The 18,397-nt window shown below is 44.9% G+C and overlaps 1 protein-coding gene and 1 long non-coding RNA gene across 3 annotated transcripts in view; one reads left to right on the top strand and one right to left on the bottom strand.

The window, feature by feature from the left end:
• Positions 1 to 552, bottom strand: part of NUDT4 (nudix hydrolase 4) — a 34,973-nt gene extending 34,421 nt beyond the window's left edge. For both annotated transcript variants that reach the window (XM_090042684.1, XM_090042685.1), the window contains exon 1: positions 241 to 552. In XM_090042684.1, the coding sequence (XP_089898810.1) occupies positions 241 to 339 (99 nt within the window). In that variant the 5' untranslated portion in view covers positions 340 to 552. The remainder of the gene's footprint in view (positions 1 to 240) is intronic.
• Positions 553 to 3,550: 2,998 nt separating this feature from the next.
• LOC149865936 (uncharacterized) overlaps positions 3,551 to 18,397 on the top strand; it is an 85,748-nt gene continuing 70,901 nt past the window's right edge. The window contains exon 1 of the long non-coding RNA XR_016441571.1: positions 3,551 to 3,647. This is a non-coding gene — a long non-coding RNA (uncharacterized LOC149865936). The remainder of the gene's footprint in view (positions 3,648 to 18,397) is intronic.

Raw genomic sequence — 18,397 nt, 5'->3', positions numbered from 1 at the left:
TGACCTTGGTGAAGAGGCCTGAACAACCCCACGGCCTCTACTGCCGCCCGCGTTGTGCGCAAGAGCCCGCTCCCACCCAGCGGCTCCTCCCGTTCCCCCCGTGCACAGGAGGCGGCGGGGTCCGTGTCCCGAAGCTGGCACCGAGGGCACGCACACAAAGCCTGGCGGCTGCCACCTCTACCGAGGAGCCGGCGCTGCTCTCCTCGGAGGCCGCCGGCCGCCCCGGCCCAGCCGGCTCACCTCGTCCTCTCGCTCACTGCGGAAGCACAGGCAGGCCGCCCGCTTCTTGAAGCCCTCCCGGTCGTAGGTCCGCGTCTGGTTCGGCTTGAACTTCATCATAGAGGCGGAGGGCGGCGCCACGGCCGCGCCCCGGTCACCAACACCGCCGCCGCCACCGGCCGCCGCCGCTCTCCCGCACGCCACGCCGCGCCATGGAGCGCAGCCGAGCTCGGCCACGCCGCACGGCCCGCGCGGCCGCCGCTGAGCCCGCTATTTAATCGGAACGCGCATTCCAGCGCCCGGCCCGTGCCACCGCCTCCCCGCCGCACTGCGCAGGCGCAGGGCTTCGGGAGGGGCGGGGCTTCGGGCTCGGAGACGCTGGGGGGGCGGGGCTCGGCGGCACTGGGGGCGGGGCTTCGGGTGAGGAGACGCTGGCGCGGGGCGACCGTTGGGCTGCGAGGGGCTGGCTGAGGGAGAGGCGCGCGGGGCCTGGGGCGGGGGGTGACTGGTATCAGGCGTCTGGGCGCTTAGTCATCGGCCCCTGTGTGCGGGCGGGGCGGGTTGGGTTGGGTTGGGTTGGGTGGGGAAGGGCGCCCCCCGCTCCCGCCTCAGGCGAGGGAGCCGCGCTGACGGAGGAGCTCGCGGGCAGGGGGAGCCGGTGGCCTGGGCCAGGCGGCCGAGGATTCCCGCCGGGCTCTGCCTGGCGGGGCCGGGGAGGGGCCCTCGGCAGCCCGCGGGGAGGGAGGCTTGCAGGAGCTGGAGGCACAGCCCTGCAGTAAGAAGCGTGTTTGTTCCCGAAGAGACCTGCCTCAAGAAGGGTGTTTGTGTCCCCAAATTTGCAAAGAATAATTTTTCCAACCGAGTTGGTCTAATAAAAGATACCGCAGTTCCCCAAGGAACCTTGTAGACCTGCACTAAAGAAGACATGGATGAGCCTCCCTTGCTGGTCTAAGGACCCCGGCTGGGGTGGGCACTGGTTTGATAAAGAGCTTTTTGCTACAGGAGACGGACCAGCAAACACCACAGCTGCACACCGGTTATACCAGGGTTTAACTGTCACAGGTCAACCCATCTTGCCACAACGCAATCTTACCCTTTAGTTAGAGTGGCAATTTTGGCTGAGTGTAAACCCGCTCCTGAAGGGACATAAACTGGTACAAAAAAAAAAAAGACACTTTTATATGAGACTAGGAAGATGCAGGCGAGATGCTGTGTGGATGCTTCAGAGTCACAACACTGTGATGTGGGTATGACTTTCCCACATAGACAAGCCCTACATCAGTTTGAAACTGATTTCTCCCTCCCTTCCCCCTTTTTCTAATAAGTGTAAAATTGTTCAAGACTTTATGTGCAGACTGACAGCCACTGGAGCTAGGGCTATGCTGTACCCTGAGTTTGCAGATTTATAGGCTCTAAAGCCATGCCTACGCTAGTGTTTTCTACTGGCAAAGATAGCAGGGGTATGGAGAAGTGTGATCCCACATTGACATAGCTGTGCCTTCTTTGTGGGTTTGGTGGGATGGCATGAAGTTGTGCCACTAAAAGAACAACTGTACCCACACGAGCACTTTGCTTGTCTAGTATGCCTGTGCTCCTATACTGGTAAAGAGCACCTGGCATAGCCTCAGGCCTAGTCTTTACCACACGCTCTTGCTTATATGATAATATTGCCCAATAGTAAGTTGTTGGTTTTTTTAATGTTTCCCAGTAAAAGCCCAAATGTAGGTGATGCTGCCACAGGAAAAAAAGTGTGTTGCTAATATAACTTATTTCCTCTGAAGGTAGCACTGCCTGACTTCAGGCTAACATGTTCCCCATTTCTTTTGGGGAACACACATCAGCAACACTGAAATATAACTTATTTCCTCTGAAGGTAGCACTGCCTGACTTCAGGCTAACATGTTCCCCATTTCTTTTGGGGAACACACATCAGCAACACTGATAATAAAACAGTCTTTTCCCAATATAAGGTATGTCTACACCAGGAGTTTACTGTTTATACTTTAAGCATACTTATGGGAGTGCTTAACCGCTCCATTCATGTAGATGAATATTAATACAGGTGCCTATTAGTCATAATTTAAATATCAACTTTGTTAGTGATTTCACTTTACTCAAAGCATGGAGAAATGAAAAAAGGATCTTATCATGAAGTTCTGAACAATTTGGACACAGATTACAAAGCCTAGGACAAAGCTTGTGCAAGTGGGGGGCTTGGAAGTCAGAGAAGGCAAAGCACTCTTTTTAAAGCGGTTCTGGCTATGAACTAACCTTTGAGAGGACATGAAGTGAATCCTGAGATTGATTGTCTTTAGGAAGAGTTGAAAAACCTCTTTCTCTGAAGAAGTCTTTTCACAATGGCAGTTACATTCACAATTACAGCTGGTTGGAAATTTTCCAGTGAAACAAAATTTTGTCAAAAATGCCAGTTCATTGAGCCCAAAACATGTCATTTTGAACATCTCTGGCTTGTCAAATTTTTGTTAAATTCAAGGCAGGATTCTTTTTGTCAGTAAAACTGACATGAAGAAAAGCTTAAGAGGGCAGCCCAAGGTATAGAGAACTACCAGTTTGGATCAAAACCAAATAAAGTTCCACTGCATTTAGACTAGATGGATTTACAATATTGATACCTTTTCGTGCTCCAAAAACCTTTTCTCTTTCTTTCCCCTGCAAAAATAAATAAATAATTTTTTTTTAAAAAAAGGAAAGAAAAAGAGTCCTAACCCAAGCAGTGTTTTTACCCTAAAATGGAACATTTAAATATTCCTAGAATAGATATGTAGCTAGCACTTCTATTCCATTCCAGCCACCTGGCATTATGGAGTCATTGCAAAATAGATGGATTTCAACTGCTAATAGTCAATGCAGCAAGGGAGCTGAATTGTATTTTTGTGGTGGGGGGAAGGAAGGGGGCTTACATGATGGACATGTGGAACGTTTTATGCATTTCAGGTGAGAGCCCTCTTTCTGAGTGGGGCCAGGGTCCTCAAGCCTCACGTACTCAGCACCTCTGCAATGGAGAACATCTTTTGAGGCAGGAGGCCTCCCACTTCCATGCGTTACTTCAGCTACATGATTACCTACTTTTTCCCACAGAGCTCCTGCCTTATTCAATGGCTAGGTAGTAATTTTAGAGACAGGAAATTTATTTTCGTCTCATTCCCAATTCAGCAAAATACTTAACTTCAAGTATGTGAGCAGTCCTATTGTGTTCAATACTACTCACATACTTAAGAGACCATATCTTATTATTCTGCAGATTGCTTTCATATACATTTATAATCTGTCTTTAGTATTTATCTTTTCCGAGATGTTTATTGTTCATTACGTTTTTCTGAGGTAATTTTACCCTGATATGTGATTCATTTTGAATTGCCTTTTCTTTCAGGAAGGTTTGCCACCTGCTCAATTAAAGGAATGTGAAGGTAGGTTTTATGCTTCTTGGGAACGTTGTATGACGATGAGTCGAAGACCTGGGTCAAATTCTATCATAATAGCATTTCCGTCAAGGGTCAAAAAACACTGGGGCAACTACTGGAGCTAGGAATTTTATTCTAGGGAGATAAAAGCCAGGTGTCATAATACTTCAAAATGATACTTTCAGCAGTGCAGAATAACAGTGAAAGTAATTTTCCCCTTTTAAACTTAAAATCAAAGTACAGTAAAATCTTTGTTACCTGGCATCCCTGGGGTAAGGGGATTGCCAGTTATGTAAAAATTTCAGTTATCTGAAATAATTTGGCAGGGGTTTTCACATAATGCACAGTGGAGGAGGGGGTTGGGAGAGGGAGTGGCAGTGGTTGCATGTGGAGCGGCAGCAGTGCAGGGTGGTAGGTGGTGGTGACGGTGGTGGTGTGCAAGCTTTTCCCCGGGTCCTCTCCCCCTGCATCTGCCCAGCTGGTCAGAAATTTCCGGTTACTTAAATGCTGGATAACAAAGAATTTACTATAGTAAGGACCTATTATCTCTTCTTGTCCAAATGCCTACAGTAAGAGTGTCCTTTTTCTTCAGTCCTTAGGCAAGTAGTTGTTGCCAGCTCTGACAGCTTTACCATTAATTTCACAACTTCTGAATTTATCCAGAAGCCCCAGCTCCTGGAGGCATGTTGTTAAGTTTTGATTTTAAATAAGTTTATACCTGTCATGATGGTAGGAAAAAGGTTGAAATTGAGGCCAAATACATCCTAAAGACTCAAATAGAAGGGAAATAAATAAAAGAAACATTTTTGTAAAACGATCATGATTTTGGAGAGCCATATTGATAAATCTTTTATCACTTGAAGTTAGTAATAGTGGAGGCTAGTTTTAGGTGCTGTAATTGATGTGGCTTTGATTACAGACAGAAATCTCACATGATTCCATTTAAGACAATTTAATGTTTAAAGGTTCCCTAAGTTTTGTTCATTTAATCTTCTAAGTTGGAGAGACCCCATGTTATTTAGAATTACATATCTATATAAACATCTTAAGGTAGTAAACAGCAATTCAGTCTTTGTAGAAAAAAAGGTAGTTAACATTTATGTTACATTCAGAATACATATGTAATGATTGCCTATTACAGAATGACATATCTTGCTAATATGGTATTTGGTACTGTATTCATATGGTGGTATGTTAGGAATGGATAGAGTATGTTATCTAGTGGGACTCGAAGGTCGTGTAGGTGGGACTTCAACTCATTGCCCAATTGAAAAAATCAGTTGTTTGCACCTCAGATAGATGAATCCACAGATATCTCAAACAGTGCAATTTTGTGGGATTTTGTTTTTATCATGGTAGGACCAGGGTTTTTTGACAAAATGGTTGGTGGGACATAAGGTGCAAAAGGTTGAAAGGAGCTGTTATAGTACTGTGTCAAAGGTCTATTTCTCTGTAAAATTAATTGGTTACAAATCATCTTCTTCTCTTACAATGTATTTGTATTTGGAATTTAAACAGTAGCAATAATGACTAGAAAGTAAACAACAGATGCTCTGGATCCAAATTTATTTAGATCTATTATACACAAAACAATATGCAAGCATGGTGTAACGAGGTTTTAAAAAGCCCCTATAATCAAACAAAAGGTAAATCCAGGTACTTTTAGCTAAATTCTTAAGTGAAAAGTCTACCTGTTTGTGACTGCTTATTTTCCTTGAGATTGAAGAAACAGTAAAAGAAATTATAGAATAATTTGATTTTCTGATTTCTTTAACCCATATTTATTACCAAGGTTAGAGACTGTACTGTTCAATAATTGTGTTCTGGCAAGTAATATTAGAAAATAATATTTTTGCACCTTTAGTTTATTATGGTTAGTAAAAAAGAAAGTATTTGTGTTGGAAGTGCTTTTAGTTCTTGGTTTACCATTTATCCTGAAAAGAAATGCATTTCCAAGTTTGTTCCCACCTCCCCATAAAATTGAGTCAGATTAACAGAGCTGTCCTGATGAGATCTCAGTGTTTTAACTGTCTCTGTTCTAGATTCTTATTAATTTCCTAATGATTATAACCTTTCTTTGGGATGCCAGCAGTTAAACTGATACAGTCTAGAGGCAAGCATCCTATCTGGAGGATACCTCTGTGGAGCATTACAGCCATATGAGAATAGTAAATCTGAATCCAGCTGCATCACTGTCTAGTAAAGAAGTTGCCTGAGGCTCCAGGCCTTGTGATAATAACAAAATTTACATAGAAGTTGTAGGGATCAAAGATGGCAATCAATATATATGTTGATTTTAGTCTTAGAAAAGGTGCAGAATGAGGGAACAGCAAAAGTTCATTAAGATGATTCTTACTTTAACACAGTTTGCCTTTCCAAGTTGCATCGGAAAAGGGTGGCGCTTTTCCTGCAAATTAATAACACTTACATAGTCTATCAGGAAGGAGTGAGGGAATGAAATGGCAACTGCACCTTCTCCAGAAGCAGATGTCATTTCTGTGACGCTTTCACCAGCCACGGAAGTGCCAACAGTAGTCTTTCAATACTTGTGAAGGCCAATAGCATGTGAGAAGTCTATCAAGAAATGTACACACATAAACATAACCAAGGAAATCAGTTTATAAAAGTGATATATTTATTTTTAGCTCATAACACTAGCAGAACAGCTTTTGCTGAAGTTCCCGTGTCCTGGGTTCCCTGTATGAATTCAGCTTTGCACCTGTTTTCAATCTGCTGTACAGATTTTTCCTTAAATTTAAATTTAAAGGTTTACCACAGATGGGAATTGGACACCCAATCTGCAAAGCACCTCTCTGAATTTATATCATTGAAGCTGATATGGCATGTTTCCAGAAATTGGGGGAGCCAGGGCAAGCAGTTTGTGTGACAGTGATAGTATATGCATATTTAGTAGTCTAAATACCTCTAGAAATTTTTTCCTTTGTAATAAAAGGCTGGACAGTGCTACTGTGGCCCCACAGCCAGTACATACTACAGAGAGCAAGATTTCACACTAATTATTTAATTAAACATTTAATTAAAAATATTGAAATATTTGAAATATATATGTAAACATCTAGAACGCTAAACATTTTCATACTAACATTTTTGCCTTTGTTTCTCCTCTTAAGAGGTCAGGCAAAGTAGTTCAATATACTTATTTTATTTTCATGTAGTTACTGGACTTTTTAGAAGTCCCCAATGTGTTTTAGCAAAATGGAGAGCAGTAGTCCATCAAGATGAGCTTTGGAAGTAAAACTAGTCTGGTATCTCACTGCAAGAGAATCTCACTTGAAGAAAAAAAATTAACATCTGCAAAATCCCATTTTTTTCCTTTCAGTGCTCTGACAAAATTCCAGAGGATTTATATAAACTACATGAGAAATACAAGTCTGGATACAGGCCAAGTTTTACATGTTTCAGTATTGATTTTCTAAGAAAATGAATAATTTAAAACTTGGATTTATGATCTGAGTACGCAGTGCTTTGCCAGTGGGAACTATCCAGTGCCCATTTGGGACTTTGGGCAGGTGCAATATTCTGTCCATGAGCAATTCATTATAAGATTAGAGCTGTAGATTATAGCTCAGTTACTATAAATGCTACCTCTTCCTTCATTACAGTTTCATTATTCTAATTCTCTAGTAATTCCAGCCTTAGGAGTCAGTTCAGATAATAGAATCAATTGCTTAGGATCAGCAGTGTAGTTTGTGAAGAGTGTGAAAATCAAACACTTGTTCAGTAATTAAATTCTGTCCTAAAATTGATACCTTGAAATTAACATCTGTATTTGCAAATAGTTTTTTGACTGTCATTCATAAAATTACCTAAATGAGAGATCACATTGCAAGAAGTAGTACAGAAACTTTCAGAATCTATTCCAATTCCCAGTTAAAGGGAAGTGATATCTAATTAGGCAATAAGGAGATGGACTTAAAGGAAAACCAGACCCTTGAATAACTTAGGAAAATTGGAAGAGAATACCTGAAATTTGGAAATTTAACTTACTATCATAATGTTATATATGCTATATTACTACCATAGGAGTTTAACATAAAAGGTTAAGTACATTTCTCTCCCTTTCTCTACCTAATGAAGCATGTTTCACATTTGAAACCTTGTCTGAGTCTATCCTAGTCATGTAGTCAGCTCAATAAATGATATGACCCACAATAATCCTTGCGCCTTTTCTCTAGGAAGCTTGGAGCTTGTACCTAGTTAGACGTGGCAGTCAACTCCTATGAAATAGGTTGCTTATTTGTTCTATTTATTTTGATATGATTATACAGCCAAGGCTCCAGGCAACTGACAGGGAATTTGAGCCTATTTTTCGTATGAAGTTATGTAAATATAATAAAAAAGGCTTCTTTCATAAGGAGGTTGATTTTTTGTTTAAATAAAGGAATTGGGGTGATTAAGTAGAGGAAAGGGGATATAGTTATGGTGTGGTTTATAACGAACCAAACTAAATGCAAGTAAATGGATATTATGTATCTTTGAATACAGAGAAATAAATCATAGAGATGAATCAAAGGACGCCAGGCATTTATTCAGGACTTACTTTTCTTGATAACTTTCATCAAATACATCCCCAGAGTTTTATAAATTATGTCCCTCTTCCTGAAAAAAATGTGAGTGCCAGAATCACTGAAATGCAGTTGTCTCGAAGCTGGAAGGAAGCAGCTCTTTCACAGTTGATAACTTTAGAAAACCAAAGGGTACAAAAAGGGTTAAATTGAACTTTTGAGGTAAACTTTGGTAGACAGAATTATAATGTTTAAGAGTTAAGAGATGCTCATATGTAGTTTCATGGTGTTTTTCAATGTTGTTATGCTGTAAACAGCAACAAAATTGTTGGGGAAAATGATTAAGGTGAGGGTGTGGTGGCAGATAGAGCAATAAAAAATGTGAATGTTTCTGTGCTGTTTTCATCTGAAGGCTTTCCACAGTGTTGACTTTTGACTTTTCTGTGTTTAGTCAGGCTGAACCTTTCTCTTACAAAACACACTTTTGAAAGGTCACAGGTCAGTCTGGGTGGAGAAGATTCATCACATGTGACCTGTCACCTTTCCAACCAGGATTTTATGGAAGTTAGTCAGGCCAGCTTTATTGTCAAGTACAAGAGGATACACATTTGATAGTCAAAGATTGATTAAGGAGTATCTGGGCACACATCACTTTATTGCTGCATTTCTAGAGCTGGCATATATATATTGGATACATCCTCAGTTCCTGTGCTAACACACTGGGAAGTCTGGTACTATCATTCTTATTTCAGGACTTTATTTCAAACCATGATTTAACTATGGTTAATAAATACATGTATCTGGCTCCTTGTTATTATGCATGTAATGATTACATTTTGTCTGGTGTGGAGGGTCCACAAAAGGTACCCTTAAGACATACATAATAGCTTAATTTGGGGTAATAATTGAATGATCATGGATAGAAGTCTGTGAACTAGGGTCTGGGAGAGTAACCTTGCCATCCTGCAAGGGGCTAATATGAAATTACACCCAAGGGTTTGCCCCATTCTCAATAGGATGGGATGGGTAGGCAGGAGGGGGTGCTGTGAGAGGGATGTCAGAATTTCAAACAGATCCTTCTTTCCTCTATAGAGTTAGCCCAAGCCCAAAGTTCTTACCTATATACAATTTATTGAGTTATAATATACATAAACATAAAACTAAATACCATATACATACATTTATAGTGAACATTAACCAGTAACCAAGGTCAAACCCTAAATAACACTACAACATCACAATACAACATTTCAATCACAAAATATAAGGTGCAAATGTGAAAAATCTTAACATCTATTTCCTTAATATAGTCCATGACCCATGAAAAGAGATAGTCCTCCTTCCAATGGGGTCCCTTTGAGGGGGGGTGTCCAGGAAGCACCAGGGGCACCTCCCCTTAGGGCCTTGACTAGGCAGGGGGGAGGGGGAGGCTGCTTACCCAGCCCCTTCTCTGGGTTTGCCCGCCCCAAATCTCTTTCCCCTGTGGGACCCAAGGATCCAATGACTCATGATCCCTCAGGTGGTGGTGGTCAGGGCACAGCTCAGTGGGGTCTCCTCTGCTGGAGTGCCTCTCCTGCACCCCTGGGCTCCTCTCCACCCTGTGCCCTTGCCCACATCAAGGGCTCAGATCCTCTCAGCTGCTGCACCACTGCTGCTGGCTCCTGGGTGCTGAGCCTCATGCTGCAGCACTACTATTTCCCCGTGCCCAGGTTCGGCACTGAGGGCCCTCTTAGCACAGGCTGGGCCCTTCAGGCTCCGGCCAGCCATCCTCATGCCAGGTGGCTAACCCAAGCAGCCTCCGCTGCTTCCTGGCTCCCAAGGTTTGGGCCCGTGCACCACCCTGCACACCATGGGACCTGGCTGCTTGCTGGGAGATGAGGCCTGAGCTGCCTCACTGTGGGCCCCAAGGTCCTGCCGGAGTTGCAGGTTCAAGCTGCCGCTTGCGGATCCCAAAGCTTGAGCTTCATGCACCAAACTGTGTACTGTGATGGGCCTAAGCAGTCTCACACTGCTTCCAAGGCCAGGTCTCCACACACCATCCCTGTGCACCATCAACAGCCTGAGTGGTCTTGCACTGCTCCCAAGGCTGTTCCTCCAGTGGCAGCTTCAGCAGCCTTTGGCCTATTGCCCGCTGAGGGAGAGCTCCCCAACTTTTCTTGGCTCCACTCTTATTGAGTTCCTTGCTGCATCTGCCCCTCATGCTGGGCACACAACTCCTTTTATATGCTCCAGGGCTCTGCTGCTGAAGTCTTCCGGACTGACAGTTTACAGTCTTCAATCAGGTCCGGGTGAGCTCTTCTCCCCCTCCCCTCAGGAAAGGGGTGTGACTTTATTTCTCTTGCTGCCTCCTGATTGGTGGATGGGCTCCACCAATCAAAACAGCAGGATCTCAAGCCTGGGGCTCAACCCAAGCTCTGAAAGGTGAGCCTGCTGCAGGGGCAATCTAGGATCGAAAACAGGAAAGAGAAGTCAGATCTGTGTCCGTGAAATTCCATTGTCCTACAAATTCAGGGAGACTCCCAATGCCTGAGGAAGGGTGTTTATGCCTGAAAACTTGCAGGGAACTTTTTCCAGCTATATTCTTGGTCTAATAAATAATACCACATCTACCCAAAGAACCTTGCAACCTTGTATTGTTGCATGAACTCTTTGGTAGATATAACAGCTGTTGGGAGTAGCTATATATCTTGGCTATGGGTTTCATCTCCATAATTTCCATCTGTCTAGAACCTGAGGATGTTTATACACTTGCCCTGGGAGGCATCTAATTAAAGTGTCTGAAGTGTCACACGTATCGGCATTCCCGTGCTGACAAATGGTGGTGGGGATGCTTTAACTAAAACTCGTTCTTTAACTAGAACTTTAATTAAAGCACTCCGTCACCATTTTTCAGCATGGGGATGCTGATACACATGACACTGGAGTCTGCTGTAGCACGGTAATTACCATGCTCCAGCAGACCTGATTAACTGAATCTGTTCCAACATGCTGTAATTACAGCATGTCAGAGCAGCCTCAATATACATGTGTATAGGCATCCTAAGTGTGCTGACAGACATAAAAGAAAAACAGCAAAAAACTGGCACTTTACTTTATACTCCATGTGTTCCCATGCCAAACCCAGCACATGCCCAGAGGTGGCATTGCATTTGTAAAGCATGTCCCCGCCTTCCCATGTCTTTCAGTGCTCTAAATGCATAACCTCCATGTAGGTGAAATACATTTCATCTGTATAAACATATAGCTAACTGATATCTAACAGAGTGCAGATAGAAGTTATGTTTGTTGTGTGATCGGCCCCTTGAAAGTGCTCTACAACTATGCTGTGATATGTGTGTGGCTGCAAAGTGCTTTAAAAATGGCTGATTGCATGACAAATTAACCCTTATTTAATGAAGGATCAAATGAAGGTGCTCCAAAGTGGAGCACCTCAGGGAACTTGTGTTTCTTAGGATCAATCTGTCAGGGTTATGAGGTCTAAGCTGATAGAGCCCAGCTCCAGCCTTGGTGCTATCTGTGGGAAGGGAGTGGGGTGGGGAAGCTGTGGGCTGGTGTTTGCCCAACCTGAGTTAAAGAGGGGGCAGGTGGATTAGAGGCCCCCTGCCCTGTGGTCCCCCACTGCCCTACCTCCTTCAGTTCAGGCTGAGCAAACCTCACCCCACAGCTCCCTCTCCCCCTTCTCACTTATCCCTCCCTTCCCACAGACAGCACCAGAGAAAATGCCAGCTGGTAGAAAATAAATAGTTAATGGAAACCTATATATTTGTACTGGTCCACAATGGAATTTCTGCTCAACATAGATGGCCACCATAGCCAAGTGGTCAGGGCATTCCTCGGGGAGACCTAGATTCAAGTTCCTATACTGCCTGTTTTGGATCAAGAATTTTAAGCTGGGTCTTCTACATTCCAGGTGAATGCCCTCAGCAACAGAAGTATTGTCTCTCTGGACCAATGAATATTTAATTATTTAAAAATGTAAATTTATAAAAATTATTTACTGTACCAGAGAGAGAAATAATGCTTTTATAATTGGGTGGTTAAGATACTTGACTAGGATATGGAAGACTCAGTATGTATGGAGGTTACCTTTTTTTGTGCAATGAAGCCCCTGAAAGTGGCTGGCCAGGCAGTGCTTACCTGGGCTGTCTCAGAGGTGCGCGGGGGCTCGTGGGCTGTGAGCCTCCATGGTGGGTGGCTGCCAGGCTCTGGGCTCGCGGCACCTCTGAGCCGGTCCGGGTAAGTGCAGCCTGGCCACATGCTAGCTGTGTGCACTGGGCTATGCTCACTGACAGGGTAAGCCACTGCCTGGCTGTACTTGTGTCCCTATCACTGAGCTGCATCCACCGGGGGTGGCCCCACTATGCTGCTGCCTTGGCTGGGGCTGAGCGAGGCCAGTCCAGGCCGTAGGGGCAGCTAGGTTGCCAACTCTGAATCTATTTTAGGAGGTTTCATCACATGATGTAATGATATTTATGACTTTACGTCAGGAAGGCAAATGCACATTACTGTTAAGTTCTAAAAGCCGACTGGACACCTGTATAAATCAGATTCAACATTTCATATTTATTTTAATGCCTGATCGTTTATATATATATAAATATATATAAATATATTTATAAATAAATAAATAAATATAATAATATATATAAATATAAATAATATATAAATAATATATATATATATAATTTATATATATATATTTCATATTTATTTTAATGCCTGATCATTTATCTCCCAGGTGACTCTCAGCAGTCTCCTGGAGATTTATCTTTAACTAGTGAACTGCCTGTCCAGTGGGGGGTAGCTTGTTAACCCTAACCCCTGCCTCCCAAGAATGCGGGGGGAGGAAGCTTGCCCTGCCATCTCCTCCATCCCCTTCTGCCAACACCCCACACCACCACTGCCCCCAAGGAGCAGGGCTGGGCGGGGCTGAGGCCAGCAGTGCTGGCCTTGCCCCCCCACTCCATCCCCTCTGTCCCCGCCATCATGGCAGCACTCCGCCATGCTGTCACTGCTGCCTCTGGTCTGTAATGCTCTTGGAGCACTCCAGTTGGTTGTTTCAGTAACCAGAGTGCTCCAAAAGCATTACAGACAGACAGATGGACTAAGCCCTTTATTATATTAGAATTCCTAGAAACTCCAGGGCAATCCTGGAGAGTTGGCAACATTAGGGGCAGGGCCACCCCTAGCAGTTGTGGCTCTGTGACAGCCACTCCCCACACCCTGGCTGGGCCAGGCTGGGCTGGGCAGTGCTGCCCAGTCCCCCTCCTCCCTGCCCTGTGGTGATGGGGGGAGGAGGAGGAAGAGTTCCCTCCTAGTACTGGACAGAGCCCTCCTCCCTGCACCATGGGGTGGGGGAAGTCCCCGTCTGGGGCCTGGGCCAGGGCTAGGCAACCTCACACAGAGCCCCCCCTCTCCCCCAGCATGGAACAGAGCCACCCTCCCTGCCCCATGGGGGGAGGGGCAGGAGGAAGAGTCCCCCTCTGGGGTCAGGGATATCATGGAGCCCCTCCCCCAGTCTGTGGCAGTGGGGGAGAAGGAGTGGGAAAAGTCCTTCTCCGCAGCTGAACAGCCTCTCAGAACCCCCTTCTCCTCCTCACCCCACAGTGGCAGGGGCAGAGAACGGGGAAGAACCCTGCTGAGCACTGAATAGAGCCACTGCCTCATGGCAGTGGGGGAGAGGGAGGAGCAGGAAGAGTTGCCCTCTGGGGCTGGGCAGCCCTGTGTGCTGGGATTGTTCCCTGCTGTCAGGGAGCCACTGGGGCAGGCAGAGCTCTCCCCTCCTCCTCCCCTGCCACAACAGACACTCCCTCTTCTCCCACCCTCTGAACCCTGCAGGCCAAGGTTGGGGTTTAAACCCCTCCACAACCTTACTTGGGCCTGCTAGGGCCTGGTCATGCACCCCCGCTCCCCCGCTGCCAGCTCTGCTGCCCTGTGAAATGGAGGGCTGTTCTAGCGCCCCCCAGCTTCTGGCCTGAGCCACTGCAGGCATGTGCGTGCATTTCCTGAATGGAAAGGGAACATTTATCCATTTGGAAATTGGTACACTCTCTGTAGGTTAAACTAACCTGCAAAGATTGAATCAATTCAGGTTTGGGCTTTTTGAATGTCTGTCCCTAGCCCTTATGATTTTCTTATCGGAAAAGAAACATTTGTCTTAGTTGGGAAACTGCAGCAAGTTCTCCGCATTTTGCCAGTCCATTTACCCTTTTGGGGTGTGTGAGTTAGAATGCAAACATATGTTGCCCTTGTACCACCATAAACACGTTTGTGGTGGCAGAAGTTGCGAGCAAATGGACTTCCTAACATACTCATGCGCCAAGTACCCAAAAATGTTGTCATGACCAAAGGAAGTCATGGTTTGTGATGCCTTAATGGGAGAAAGTCTGTTTGCTTATCGCATGCCACAGGAGTTGCCCAGCAGGGGATTTCTCCTGGCAAGCATCTGCAAGTTCCAAGGGGCATGTGGGTACCTCCCTTTGCAGATATGTGCCCTGAGTCAGGGCATGGCACCCAGGGCCATTGTCCCATAGGATTGGGCCCTGACAAGGGCCCCAGCAATATCTGTAGATGCCTATGAAGTAGATCAGATATGCCAGGACATTCTGGCACAGCTAAGCCTGCTTGAATGACGATGTCTGTTTATAGCCTTAGCTATTCAACTTTTTAGACATAACTATGTCCATTGAGATTTCTAATCAGTCAGAAAAATTAGCTCTCTCCCTCTGCTTCAACAGAAGGTTAGTTAGTGGCTCCATTAGAAGGTGTAACAAATATTAAATAAGAATGTAAGTTTTTGTTAATATGGTTCAACTGTGCTATTAGCACATACGGGGTGGATCCAAAAGGAGTGCAGTGGCATAGTGTACCCCACCTTTCAGATTGGACTGAACCAGGGGTGCTTCTGGAGATTTTTTAAAGTCCCCAAAGCAAATAACAATGTTCCTGAATTCCTTTCCATGCATGTCCCCTCCCCCACTTTCCCACTCCCCTATTTATGGCTGCTGCTTTCCCCACTGTTCCAGGAGTGGGGGAAGCTTCAAAGCCACTTCTGCCTGATCCAGGTGGGCTGTGGGGGGGGGCTTGGCTCAGTTGGGAACAGTGATAGTGGCAGTAATGGACTGCTTCCGGGGAACAGGGCAGGATAGGGGAACCCACTCCCCGTCCGATTGCTGTGCTGCCCCTGTGGCTGAGTCCAGCCCCCATGCAAACTGGCTGGAACAGAAAGGAGTGGCATTGAAGCTTGCCCTGCCCTCAGAACAGCATGGAAAGCAGTAGCAGTAGGCAGGGGAGGGTGTTAAGAGGAAGAAGGGGATGAGCCTCTGAGGATTGAGGGGAAGGGAGGGGGATTTTTTACTTGCTTTGGGGACTTTAAAAAAGTCTCTAGAGTATCCAACAGCACAGTGTGTCCACAATAGTGGTTTGCAGGGGGAGAGTGGGAGTGGAGGTGCAGCTACCCCTGAAGCACAGGTGGATGCTTCTACACCCCATTTTGTCAAATCCTGAAAACATCCCTGGGTACACATGAATCTGTGTCTGCAGCATATGTACTACAAACTAGGGGTGTGCAAAATGGGCCATATTCAATTTGGATTTGGATTTGGATTTGGCCTTTATTGGGGACAGTGATTTGATTAGCTGATTTGGATCACTATCCCTGATTCGATTCGGCCAAATCCGAATCTGAAGATTCGATGCTGATTCAGAGAATCAGTGATTCAGATATAGGCACAGCTTTCAATTTTTTTTTTACATATCTTGAAGTACCAGGCGTGGCCCGTGAATTCTGCGATGCTGGGGCAGATGGAGTGTCCCATAGGAGTGCAGGGCCCCCACCGTGTGCCCAGTAGTGAACCCAGAAGTGGACTGGAAATACTTCTGGTCCACTTCCAGGTTCGCTGGGGAATGCGTAGGGACACCCCCCACCCCCCCAACTTCGTAATTGGCTGCAGGGGACACCGGGCGCCCCACAGACCCAGGAGGCACCAGATGCTGAGCCAGGGATGGGGAGATGGTCGCAGGGAGGTGCCAGGGAGGGGCCAGCAGACCCAGAAGTGGACCGGAAGTGCTTCTGGTCCACTTCTGGGTCTGCTGCCCAGTGCGCTGGGGAGCCCCCCACTCTCCTTATGGGATGCTCCATCCTTGTGGGATGCTCCATCTGCCCCAGCATCTCAGCATTCATGATCTGCCTGTTACCTTGAGGTATGTAGAAAAAAACTTTAAAGCTGTGCCTATGTCCGAATCTTTCTGAATCTCTCCGAATTGACTTGGAGGGTTCTGATTTGATTCAGAGAGATTAAAGGGTCCTCTGATTTGATTTGGAATTGGGCCAAATCTCCACCAAATCAAATCAGGGACCAAAGCTTTGCACAGTCCTACTACAAACCTCAATTTTGGAAGGTGAATAGGACTAATTCCTATTTCCCTTTACATGTCTAGATGTAGAGTTACCATATTTCCCTCAAAATGGAACACTCAACTCTCCAGCATGCTCGTATGTTTCCAAGTGTTAGAGAATGTGGTGTGGGGGGGTGGCTGTCACATAATTCCATTTTTGCCAGAACGGTCTTGTTTCAAACATTTTTCCCAGGTGTCCTGTTAAAAATGGGAGAAAAATTTTCATTTGACCAAACTGATGGGATGTGTGGTCAGCCTACATAAATGGCCCATATGCAGCCAGATAACTGCAGATTTTGGCAATTATGCACAGTTTGTGATACAGCTCTGGATGCATAAGTATGCCCATGTCCATTATTCAGGGATGTATTTGGTAGCTGTGTTGGTGTGAGACAAAAAGAAATGCACATCTTTAGAACTGTTGGTTCAGAGATGATACCTTTTATTTGACCAACTAAGAAATAGCAAAAAATAATCATTTTCTGGAAGCTTTTGGGTGCACACACCCTTCATTAGGCTCAGGGAAAATTAAAGATGGTAAAAAGTCCCCATAGGTAGAAAATAAACTTTATTTTTAAAGAGAGGGAGCTAGAGGTGGAAGACTGTTCCTTTGGGTTCATGAGTGTGTCTTTGTGAATTGCAGCTGCTTTAATTAAAGTGCCGTAGTGTCTTGTGTATCAGCATCCCCACACTTTAGTTCAAGTGCCCTCACCACCATTTTTAAGTGCAGGGATGATGATACACGAGACGGGGGAGGCTGCTGGATTGCAGTAATTACCATGCTGGAATAATAGCACATTGGAGCAGCCTCTGTGCTCGTGTACAGGCACGCTAGAGTCTAGGTCTCCTGTATCCTGGGCAAGTGCCCTAACTACCATGCTACTGGGAGAACACGACAGTGCTATTCTCCTCTTCTGTCATTTTGCTTCTGGCAAACACCTGTAACACAGATTCTGTTTCATCACAGAGCAAAATAGAATTTGAAACTCTAAGTGACTGAAACTGTAGTTATATAGCTTTTTATGTGCCATTTAGGCATCTAATGTAAAACAGGATTTGGTCCATAGTAGCTCACTCATATATACACTGGACAATATCTCCAGCTGGAATTCAGTTCTGTGGGTTCTTATCTATTCTTTATTTTTATTGTGATTTTTATGCTCCCTATTTGTTCAGCTGCTGGGACTAAGCTCACTCATGTAGTCTTTGAATTTTATTAATTAGCCCCATGCTTATTCTGAGTTATAATAGATACATTCTTCTTCTAAGTTTTAGGTGCCTCTGACACCAATGAAAAATGTAATTGCCCAGAGAATTATTAAGTTAATTAATACTTCTCCCTTTGAAACCAGAATATGGCAGTCATTATTTCTTTATCAATCACCACTGATTCCCCCAAAAGCCTGAGTAAATACAGTCTGAAGTGTGTCCTGCTGGTCAGCATATATGTGCAGTTTCAGATCAAGGATGGAGGGAATTAGTTCTGCAATTGAATTCCTTGTGGAGGTCTCTACCAGAAGTATCCTTTCCCTTAGTTTAATCTGCCTCCAGCCTTAGCATTAGAAGTAGACTTTGGAATGAGCACTGTGTCAATAAAGGTTACTCTGCAGTCACAGATAAACCTCTCAAAGCCTTTTTTATCAGAGTTGTCAGGATAACCATATCTATTACACCCCCGAGCACTCTGGTATGGATCTTGAGTCTCATGCCATCATTTTTCTCAGGATGGAATCAGGGAGTTCTCCCAGTTTCATAGTGGGCTGTATGCCTCCGAGAAAACACATATTAGGACAATAAATAGTCCAGAATCTACCTGCTTACCATTCTCTAGAT

The sequence above is a fragment of the Crocodylus siamensis genome, chromosome 4 (genome assembly GCF_052110815.1).
Source record: "Crocodylus siamensis isolate JL-2025a chromosome 4, ASM5211081v1, whole genome shotgun sequence".
Lineage (NCBI taxonomy): Eukaryota > Metazoa > Chordata > Crocodylia > Crocodylidae > Crocodylus > Crocodylus siamensis.
This window is presented reverse-complemented; position numbering and strand designations above follow the sequence as displayed.